We start from the raw sequence: 11,969 nt of genomic DNA, 5'->3' as shown, positions 1-11,969 counted from the left end.
CAGGGTTAACTCAGGTAGATTCATGTCACTTTATGGCATTAAGATGACGGCCGAAAACTACACGAATTCACAATAATTCAATACAATGGAATTCTAAAAACTTAAAGGCGCTGAAATTATTGAAAATGACGCCGATCATTTCCATTTTCAGATCGACAGAAGTGATGTCACGCAAAAGTGCGCAAAGCCTTATTAAGAAGTGATGCGTTTTGTCACGCGTTGAATCGAAAGTCTTTGCGCATCTGTTTGCTCTCCATCCATTTCCTGACCAGACAGTCTCGGGGAAGAAACTGTAATGCATTCAAGCGATGCATTCAGAACAAGCGCTTTTGGTGGGTAAGTCGGAAAGATAATTAGCCTACTGGGATTTATCCAGCAATTATATTCATTGAGCAAAACTAAACAATTGAATTTAATTGTTAATTTGGGCGCATTTATTTTTTATTTTTGTAATGCTGCTGTAGCTATTTAACTGATTTGCATTTATTACTAGACTAGTTTAAGAGTTTGGTTTATTATAGACTAGTTTAAGAATTGTTTATTTTCAATGTCTCACATATTTATTGTCTATAATAACTATTTCTGGTCTTGCACCGAAGTTTTGTTCTTGCTGCAGTGTGGCACACAAAGCGGCTCTACACAGATATATCAACGCTGTATTACTGATGAATCGGTAAAATCTTAATTAATTGATTTAATACTACAGAAATGTTAGTGTTTGCATAGTGCAATTTATTTCATATCTGAATATATTTTTCCATCAACAGTGTAAAAAATAAAGCATCTAAAATAAAAGCAGAACTGATGTCTTTAGAAAAATTAGTAATGACCACTTCATGAATTTACTGTAATTCAGTTCTGTTCAGCAGTCAAGTATAGATGGTGATACTGATGGCAGTGTGTTTATGAGGTTAGTCAGTAGTAACCCTAAATTGACTGTGTCTTATGTATTTCAGACTACAAGCTGCATGGTGAACGAGATTGAGGTATTAAATGCTTACCCAGTTAAACAAGTTGTCATTGAAGGACAGACGGTGGAAGTTTACGCTGAATGTCAACAAAACAGCTCAGGAGAGTTGAGATGCCACTGCCATCAAAGGTGCGTGCTTGTGTGTTTTCATGATTGTTTATTAAAGTTTGAATGGGTTCGCTTATACATTACCTATAATGTATAATAGAACACTAAACTTTTGTTTAGTACAATGTCAATTTAAATATGCATGCATATCCTGGATGTCTACTTGTGTCATGTATGGCTAGATAAAGTGCAAAAGTCAAATAGTTTTAGGTCTTAGTAGTTTTATCTTATTTAAGACAGCTTAACTGGTTACCCATAGAGATTAGAGTCAAACATATTAAAAGAGCTCCTTTATATTTTATTAACTATTTCTTAAGGTTTAATGAGAAACATAATACAAGGCAAAATCTAATGAATGTCACATTATACAATTTTCAAAATATGCATGGGCGTAGGTCTTTTCAATACTCAGGGGTTATAGAGTGGAATAAGTTGCCTCTTATTATTAAAAGTATTATGAACACGGGTGGTTTTAGCATGAAAGTTAAAAGCTGGATATTAGGTTGTTTTAGACTATGGTCTGTTATTTGTATATATTATTGTGATTGTATTTCGTTTTGTATTCTGGAAAAGTTTTTTAGATGATGTAGTGTATTTATTTGTAATGCCAATGCTGCTGCTCCCTTTGCACTAGAAGTGAAGTTGTGTTAAGGAAATGGAAACAATGGAAATAAATTATGTTTAACTTTATTGTGTTATCTTTGACAAATGTGTTTATTTGATATCAAACCAAATCAAACCTGATATTCAGGATGTCAATTTTTATTTTATTTAAAGGGCCCATGGCACAAGACTTTTTTAAGATGTCAAATAAATCTTTGGCGTCCCCAGAGCACATATGTGAAGTTTAAGCTCAAAACACCATATCAATAATTTTTATAGCATGTTTAAATTGCCGTTTTGGGTGTGTCCTTTAAATTGCAAATGAGCTGATGAAATTCAATCACAATGATGGTGGTTTGTTGCAATTACAACTTAATTGTGCTTTTCTCTGCACTTAATGGCAGTGCTTTGCTTGGATAGTGCAGATTAAGGGGCGGTATTATTATAATAAGAGCTCCTTATGACATCATAAGGAGAGACACATTTCAACGACCTATTTTTTCATGTGCTTGGTTTACCAAAATTAAGTTACTGGGTTGATCATTTTTACATTTTAGGTTGATAGAAGCACTGGTGACCCATTTATAGCACTTAAACATGGAAAAAGTCAGAGTTTCATGCCATGGCCCCTTTAACCAGGTTAAGGTCCCATTGAAATCATAAACCTCTTTTACAAGGGAGACCTGGCCAAGACAGGCAGCAGCCAGAATAAAAAACACAAAGTTCAACCACATCCAAACATAAAACACAAACACATTATCATATCAGTGTTAGAGACAAGTTAAGTTAAAAGCATTTACATCTTAGAGAGTCCATTTTTACGTCATTCATTCTTGTCTTAAAAGCATTCAGGGAAATAAAAGTATATGCATTTTAAAATTAGTCTTCCAAGCAAAGGGTGCGGCATATACGAAAAGCCCTTTTTCCTATTTCCGTACGGACATTAGGGACATCCAGCAAGACAAGATCCTGTGAGCGCAGAGAGTATTGTCCAACACTTTTAAGCCTGATAAGATCACACAAGTGAAGTAATTACCTTATATATAAAGGTGACCAGTGACAGAGCCTACGGGTAGTCAAGGCAGGCCAACCAACTCGTGAGTAAAGCTCACAGTGGTAAGTCAGAGCTTTACACTTCGTAATGAACCTCAACGAGGCCTGGTATACTGCATCAAGCTATGTAGACACTTAGCAGAGGCATGCATATATCACCAAAATAAATCACTAAAATCCAACATAGATAAAAAAGTAGCATCCACAAGTTGCTTTTTTACGTTAAAAGAAAAGCAACTTATAACTCAGTGATTCTTTGGTTGCCCACAGGATAAATTCAACAAGAAGTCTGTTACAGCACAATGTGAGATATGAAAATGGAGCATACACTGTAATCTGTATCAATTACAGTGTTAGTGTAACTTGGTCACTACGAAGTAAGTCACGTAATACTCTTTAAAGGGAATAAATGTGTATAAATAAAGACTAGCAGCTTTAAAAGAAACTGGGATGCATTTATATGTGACCTTACTCATATTTTCACCCTTCTTAAGTTGTTTTAATGTTTTACTCTTTGTTATTTCTAGGAAGGCCATCAGCCCCAGTTATCAAAGCTATGGCAATTCCAGATCGTAAAAATATGGTTCAGTTGAATTGTATGTCTGAGGAGAACCCAAAACCAAACATCAAGTGGAATACTGGCAGGTAACATAAAGGTGTAATATGTTACCTTTACAAATACTGCTTCTGCTGTTTACTATCCCACTTATAAGGTTCAACTGTTCTAAGTAAATCTGTGATGCGATTGTTTTTTTTTTTTTTTCTGTAAAAGTCCGACATCGTGCAATCAAGATTATAAAGGGGAGAGCACTGTATTGAGCTGCCCGGGTACAGATATGAAGTGCTGTGCCAGTAATTCTCTGGGTGAGGAATGTTCTGCGGTTCATGATTATGGTATGTATATATATATTTTTTACCATATAGTGACACAAGGGTGTTATGTAATACACATGAACTGAAATAAATGAAGTGAAATATAAAGTGAAATCAATATAACAGTCAGAAAAACTAAAACACATTTTTACAAATGTACTTATACACAAAAAGTTAGAAAACAAAACTAATACAAAAAACATGAAAACAAATGTAAACTACATTAAAAGAAATTGAAAATATTGAAAACAAAATATAAATGTAACATTCAAACTGCAATAATCCTGAACTTTGGAAGTTTTATTGGTTTTCTTTCAGATTTACACAGTGTGGACAAACATAAGGATCAGATTTTCCTCAGATCTGGTCAGTCACTGCTACTCCGATGCAAAATTAAATCCAGTGACCCTGAACTGAAATGGTTCTTCAATAACACAGCAGTAAGATGTGAATATAACCATAAAGAAGTATATGATCATGTTTTTTACTTTGACCTTTTTGCTAATGTTTGCCTATATTTTCATGCCCTTAATTTAGGTCCAAGGATGTGTTTCATTTCTTTGGGAAAATTGGATGGAACACTTATCTATTCAAAGGGTTAATGTGGCACATAGTGGAGAGTACATTTGCAAATCTAATAGCATCCATAGTGTGAATGTCCATGTCAAGGTGTTTGGTGAGTAAATACACAGCCTTTTTTTTTTTTTTTTTTTTACTTATTTACAAAGATGTGTGTTTTAGGTTACTTACAGTACACATATTGAACTTGTGCCCACAGTGAACAGAATTACAGAAAAGCATTTAGTAAAATTACATGAATTGCTTATATTATTATTAAGACATCAAAATATATTTAATGATATATTGGGCAGGTAATAATGATCCTTTGTGATATATATAGGTTTTTTACTTATCTTTTAATGTCAATTCTTGCTTGACAGAACATGACCAAATCGACATATTGCAGTTGAATGAGAACAACAGCATACCTGTACAAAATAAGACAAGCTTCTGCTTCCAGGCTCAGGTTTTCTCCCACCCTAAAGTTCAGTGCCACTGGATTACACCAAACCATACTAAAATCAAATGTGAAGAGACAAATTATTCTAATTATACCAGGTACATTTATCATGCCATTATTCATTTGAATCAAACAAGACTTTTAAAGATAAATGTGCTTCATGATGCCATAGAAAAACCATTTCTGGCTTTCCAAAAATTGTATTTGTAGTGAAAAGGGGTCTTTAGATTATACAAATGTATGAAAGAAATGGTTCTTTGAAGAACCTTTGACTGAATGGTTCTTCTATGGCATGCTTCATTGTCTTTGCTTATAACATTCATTCTCTTTTCAGTACTTTTAAGTTGTGCAATCCTGAATCAGGCGAGTATCAAATGAAACTAGACACTCAAGAATATAGTGTCATAAGGAATTTATCTCTATGCATATCAGGTGAGTGTTCAGAAACAGTTGGGCTTTACAGATGATTGTGCAATTAACAATGATGAGATAGATGTTAAAAAATATTTTTCAGTTAAATATGCAATGCATTGCTTTGCAGATATTCCTAGAATAAATATAGACAAAAATTCAAGCAGTATCACTTGCACGACTCAAAGCACCACACCTACAGCTCTATCTTGGAAGATCTGCCCATCACCTGATAAGTAAGTTAACTATAAATACAGAAAAAATGCTTTAAAGGGGTATGGCATGAAAATCTGACTTTTCCATGTTTAAGTGCTATGATTGGGTCCCCAGTGCTTCTATTAACCTAGAAAATGTGAAAAAGATCAACCCAGTAACTAAGTTTTGGTAAACCATTCCCTACAAGCACACACTGTAAAAAAAACTTTGCTACCTTAAAATTTTTGTTAAATCAACTCAGATTTACAAGTCATGTCAACAGAAATTAGTTGTCAAAACTTGTAAAATATAGTTGAGAAAAGTCAACTTATCTTTATAAGTTACAACAACTCACCTGTAGTTATAATAACTCATCTATAGTCAAGATAAATAATAGTAAATTGAAATGACTTGTAAATCCAAGTTGATTCAACCAAAAATTTTAAGGCAGCAAAGTATTTTTTACAGTGCATGAAAAAATAGGTCGTTGAAATTTGGCTCTCCTTATGATGTCATAAGGAGCTCTTATTATAATAATACCGCCCCTTAAACTGCACTATCCAACCACAGCACTGCCATTTAGTGCAGAGAAAAGCACAATTGAGTTTTAACTGCATTTGACATCTTAAAAAGTCTTGTGCCATGGCCCCTTTAAGATGTAAAAATGTTTAAACAAATTTGTTATGGGATATATGAAAAATTGTTTTGGTCTTTGATGCTGATTGGTCAACATTGATGGTTTATTCACATAAAGGAAAGATTTAATTCCTTTACTAATCTATTGTATGCTGCTGCTACTATTTCTAATATTTACTACATACATATATACATACATATTTACTACATGGGATTCATGTATTTAAAGGAATAATTCATATATTCTGTCATAATTTACTCACCCTGTATGATTTTCTTTAATCTTTTGAACACAAAATAAGATATTTTGATCATAGATTGTAAGCATACAATTGACTAACCAATTGACTTCCGTAGTATCCATAGTTGACTTCCTTACCATCATTCATCAAAATATCTTCTTTAGTGTTCAACAGAATAAAGAAACTCATACAGGTTTACAACAACATGACACAATTTTCATTTTGGGGTGAACTATCCATTAAACAACACACTTGAGACACCAGAGTACCATATGTGAATATAGTTACAGCTAAAGTTGTCATGCCTAGCAATGACTTTCAGCTGTGACATAAAGCAATAAATACAGTAAATTATGTTGTATTCTCTTAATATTACAGATGTACTAATCCCGAAGACTGGAAAGAGATTCCCGTTGATCTATCTGAGTTCCCGGATGCAGATCGGTTCTGTGAGAAGAATATTGTATTTGTACGACCACGTTCAAAAAATGAGAACCATCATATAAAATGTTGCATAACCAACCTAGCTGGAAGTCACTGCAGTAACCAAATACTACTACAGACATGTGAGTTAAAACCCAAACCCAACATATTTGGGTGTGCCTAGTTTATTTAATCCAGATTTGTTACTCTGTTACCCCCGCAGACTCCTACACTGAATTCATCATCTGCTTTGCTGTCATGTTTGTACTCCTCATGATCATCATCGCCTTAATCATCTTCATCAGAGTAAAGGTAAACCCTCACCTCTGTCTAATACACTGACGGACATATTCAAACCCACGAATCAAACCATTCCTCATTTGTCACACCTCACAGAAGCCTGTGTACGAGTGTCAGATCCAGATGATCCAGATGGTAGGACCTAATGATAACGATTACATATACATCGACTTCAGAGACTTTAAGTATGATCTTAAATGGGAGTTTCCAAGAGAAAATCTGGAACTTGGTAAAATTTCTGATTTTCATTTAAAAAGTATCACTGTTCTGCTGTAAAAAAGCCCACTGGAGGCAGGAATTATTCATATGTGTTGTCCGTAGGGCAAACGCTGGGATCTGGTGCTTTTGGGATGGTCGTGCAGGCTACCGCATATGGGATCAGCAAGCCCGGAGTGTCTATTCAAGTAGCAGTAAAGATGTTAAAGGGTAAGTCTGACTAACATGAATACCTATTATGTACATGATTTGTACTTGAGAGCTGTGAATTGTTCATTTATGCTTTAAACAGACAAGCACCAGGCAGTGGAGAAAGAGGCTCTGATGTCTGAACTAAAAATGTTGACTTACATTGGACACCATGAAAATATTGTGAACTTGCTCGGGGCTTGCACAGGCACAGGTAGGATTTGGAAATTATATGTGCAAGGCACCTAAGCTTGCATTAATACACAGATCTTGATTCTGATTGGTCGATTGCGGCATTCTGTAAAAGCATACATTTTATAAATTAAAAAATATATTGTCTCCTATGTGCAATTATTTATTTAAGATAAAATTACTTTCAGAATTCATTCTAATGGTACTGTTTGGTGATATCCGCAGGCCCGATTTACCTAATTTTCCAATACTGCTGTAATGGAGATCTCCTGAACTATCTAAAGTGCAACAGGGAGCACTTTCACAAATATCTGACCGATGCTTTCAACAGGGATAGATTCAGAGGCCTCTACCACAACTTCCAGCAGAAGAGAAACTCCAGGTATACATAAGTGTCCACAAAGAAGTGACTTACATCTGTAGCCTTTTAGACAAACAAAAACCTCTTATGGGGAACAGAGGGAAATGAAGATAATGTGCTTAAGGGGAACCATGACTCTGAAAGTATACACAAATGAATAAACCAGTCATGCAGTTTAAAGGGGACATTGTTAAGATGTTAAATAAATCGTTGGTGTCCCCAGAGTACGTATGTGAAGTTCTAGCTCAAAATAGCATATTGATAATTAGTTAAAATTGCCACTTTGTAGGTGTGAGCAAAAATGTGCTGTTTTTGGGTGTGTCCTTTTAAATGAAAATGCTGTGGTTGGATAGTGCAGATTAAGGGGCAGTATTATTATAATAAGATCCCCTTCTGACATCACAAGGGGAGCCAAATTTCAATGACTTATTTTTCACATGCTTGCAGAAAATGGTTTACCAAAACTGTGTACTGTGTTTCTCTTCTTGATGTACCACCACAGTGAGTTTGTTGGGTCCAACGACAACCCATGCATGCACATAATGCCTGAAACCAAAGATCAGGAGGATGAGGCTCTACTTAGTCCCAGCATCAGCTCAGTGTCTACTACTGAGGGTATGTGGAGAAAGAAAAAAATTAAACATCTAAGAGGGTCCATTTTTTGTTTTAGGGGCGGTTTCGCAGACAGGGCTCAGACTAAAATGCATGTTTTTGCATGTCTTAATTGAAAACAGCTTGCGCTGACATAACTTAAAATATATCAATGCCACTGTTAAGTCTCAAGATACACACCAGTAATGTTTTTTGTAAGCTATGTTTGTAAAAACAAAATGACTAAGGCCTAGTTCTGGCTTAAATTAAACCATGTCCGGGAAACCGCCCCTTAGTGTAGTAAGTTGATCATTGTCCTATAATAAACCCCACATGTGATAGGGAGCAGAAAAGGACTTTAAAAGTAAAATTGATCTTCTGTGCACGTAGTATGTATGCTGATTGTAATATATCATAATTGCTGGTTTATTTATTTATAAAAAACAAATGCATTATTGCATGCAAAACGTCCATGCGTTCTTGTTACATCTGTGTTTTTAATTTACAGAAATACTCAAATGTGACAGTGAACAAGAAGAGGAACTGCAAAGTCTCACGTATGACGACCTTCTAAGTTTCTCTTTTCAAGTTGCAAAGGGCATGGAGTTCCTGTCGGCTAAAAACGTAAGCTAAACTTTCTGATAATAAGACCTCTATATTGTATTTCCTGCCAATCAACAGAGCTTTAATAAACTTATGCTCATGCTATCTCTGAAGATGTTTGCAATGCATAAAGACACTTAGCATGAGCAACAAAAAAAACTGTGAATCTCTTAAATTTGTGAGATATATTACTATATTTAAAGGGGCCATGGCATAAAAATCTATGATTGGTTCCCCAGTGCTTCTATCAACCTAGAAAATGTGAAAAAGATCAACCCAGTAACTTAGTTTTGGTAAACCATTCTCTACAAGCACATGAAAAAATAGGTTGTTAAAATTTGTCTCTCCTTATGATGTCATAAGGAGCTCTTATTATAATAATACCACCCCTTAATCTGCACTATCCAACCACAACACTGCCATTTAGTGCAGAGAAGAGCACAATTGAGTTTCAATTGCAACAAACCACCATCATTGTGATCAGTGTTTGCACTTCATCCGCTCATTTGCATTTTAAAAGACACACCCAAAACGGCACATTTTGCACACAGCTACAAAGTGGCAATTTTAACATGCTATAATAAATTGTTTACATGGTATTTTGAGCTAAAACTTCACAAATGTGCTCTGGGGACACCAAAGATTTATTTGACATCTTAAAAAAGTCCTGTGCCATGGCCCCTTTAATATAGATGATGCTTAAAGGCTCCACTGAATAGTTATCTCCCTACAGTGCATCCACAGGGATTTGGCAGCCAGAAACATTTTGGTGACACAAGGTAGACAGGTGAAGATTGGTGACTTTGGCCTTGCTCGAGACATTGAATGTGACTCCAACTATGTAGTGAGAGGAAATGTAAGTATCACATACATGTGATAATATTGTCTTAAATATGTGACCTAGTCTGTGAACACTAACATAAAATCATCCTACATTATGTAAGGAACTTTGTGTGAAAATATAACCTTTATAATCTTTAATATTGACTGAGTAAGATCATGTCAAAGAACGTTTATGCTCCTTATCTCATAAATAGATTGAGACTTTAGACTGGATTTTACAGACATGGTCACATATGGTCTTATCATAATGGTTTACATTACATCTTTGCAGGTACGATTACCGGTGAAGTGGATGGCTCCTGAGAGTATTTTTAAAGGGGTGTACACCATGCAGAGTGATGTCTGGGCCTATGGCATTCTGCTATGGGAAATCTTTTCTCTAGGTTCTCATTCTGTCATTTTTTGTTATCTTTGAAGTTAAGATGATAAAAGTAATAGCCTAAACAAATTACATTTATGCAGTTGACTGCACGCAGATGCACACAATTGTTGGTTATTATACTCACAAGGTATTCATTTCTAATAGGTGTGACTCCATATCCTGGTGTACCTGTAAATAGCTCATTTTACAGAATGATTGAAAGTGGATATCACATGGAGCAGCCCTATTATGCATTAGAATCCATGTAAGTGCATCTGTTGTTGACCAAAATCCAGCTCAACTATTTATGCACATTTTGCTTTTTTTGTTTGTAAAAGATTATAAACAACACAATGTACATACAACATCTATTTTACATTACAAAAGCTATAATATTAATAATATAAATCAATGTATTGTGCATTTTTGTTGAAATAAATGTGCATATGGAAAAGGATCATTATAAAATGCTGGAGAACGATTTAAACAGTAATTTTTCTTGTTGATCTTTTTGTTACCCATTTTGCATTCATTTAGATACCAGGTAATGTGTCGCTGCTGGTCACTCGATCCTGCAGATCGTCCTTGTTTCTCCAAGCTTGTGGCCTTTATGAACAAAGAGCTGGCTGATCTGGAAGAGAGGGTGACTTTTATGTGACCGTTATTCAAAATAAAATGCTGTGACATGGTTGGTAGAAAAGTACTGCACACTTACTGTGATATCTGCCTACAGCTTTATTACAACTTTGAAGAATACTGCTACAATAACACAATATACCAGAATGCACCAGTGACCCCTGATGCTTCATCGGAGTGCCAGTCATCTCCGGTGAGCACAGACAATCCGGATGAAAGCAAAGCCGTGGAGGATCCTGGATCAGTAAGAACTGAACCTGATGTGTAAAAGTTGGAGATTAGACCTGGTGTCAAAAAAACGTTACGTTCAGGTTGTGCTTTTATAAGTAACCATAGAAGGGAACTACAGTCATACTTTTATGTACATGTTTACTACCAAATAGTATTTTCTGCATTTAGGCCTATTAACTTAAGCTCTTCATCAGTATATATCGTTGTGTATAACACATCAGTGTGTAAACATTGAAATTATTTACTAATAAAGTATGTTGCTTTATGCAGTAAGCTGCTATTTAAATAAATACCTGCTTCAGCAGATCAAGGACAAATGTTTTTTGTAAAGGATGTTTCATTATAAAGGATTTTTGCAGCATTAATTTAGTAGACAAGTATGAAATGTATCTTTTTTCATAACAAAAACTTCAATTTTTCATTATATTTATTCACTATTTTGTTTTAACAATTAATTTAATATATTTATCACGTGATAAGGATGTTATTCTTAACAAGATTGTGGGTTTTATGTGACAAAAATGTAATTTCCCCGTTTGTATATTTTTAGAAACCAAAAATGCATTAACTTAGTATACAGTTTTTTAGTATGTGCGTATTTTGAGCATTATTTTTCTTTTTGTTGCCTATGATGCACTGTTTCAAACTACTTTTCTTTAATTCCTCAACTCATGTAATATGCAACAAAGTAAATAAAGCAATACATTTGTATGTCAAAAACTTTGCGTCATGTATTTTTATCTTTTAAGGTGTACAGTGTTAAGACAGTTAATCTACAGAGGGTGGCGCCACAGTGCGTAAACTCAGTGCCATTACGCACTCTCCTTGAAAACATATTTATTAAAACATCTTGGTTTAGGAACAATTACAAATTCTAATGAACTTAATGGTTAGTAATTTCATTAGTTTAA

General features: G+C 34.7%; 1 protein-coding gene across 2 annotated transcripts; it reads left to right on the top strand.

Moving 5' to 3' along the window:
• flt3 (fms related receptor tyrosine kinase 3) lies at positions 1-11,778 on the top strand. 2 transcript variants are annotated; one of them, XM_065258215.2, is made up of 24 exons: positions 1-332; positions 600-673; positions 957-1,099; positions 3,005-3,111; positions 3,262-3,379; positions 3,507-3,628; positions 3,926-4,047; positions 4,145-4,283; positions 4,549-4,726; positions 4,963-5,060; positions 5,170-5,275; positions 6,491-6,678; positions 6,759-6,847; positions 6,932-7,064; positions 7,157-7,261; positions 7,344-7,454; positions 7,658-7,814; positions 8,296-8,408; positions 8,893-9,008; positions 9,721-9,843; positions 10,102-10,213; positions 10,357-10,456; positions 10,729-10,834; positions 10,925-11,778. In XM_065258215.2, exons 1-24 carry the CDS (start codon positions 296-298, stop codon positions 11,093-11,095), a joined length of 2,868 nt encoding a protein of 955 aa, XP_065114287.1. In that variant the 5' UTR covers positions 1-295; the 3' UTR covers positions 11,096-11,778. The 2 variants fall into 2 exon arrangements, with proteins under 2 accessions (XP_065114287.1, XP_065114288.1); XM_065258216.2 differs by having other exon boundaries at positions 8-336.
• The last annotated feature ends 191 nt before the right edge of the window (positions 11,779-11,969 follow it).

The sequence above is a fragment of the Paramisgurnus dabryanus genome, chromosome 22 (genome assembly GCF_030506205.2).
Source record: "Paramisgurnus dabryanus chromosome 22, PD_genome_1.1, whole genome shotgun sequence".
Lineage (NCBI taxonomy): Eukaryota > Metazoa > Chordata > Actinopteri > Cypriniformes > Cobitidae > Paramisgurnus > Paramisgurnus dabryanus.
This window is presented reverse-complemented; position numbering and strand designations above follow the sequence as displayed.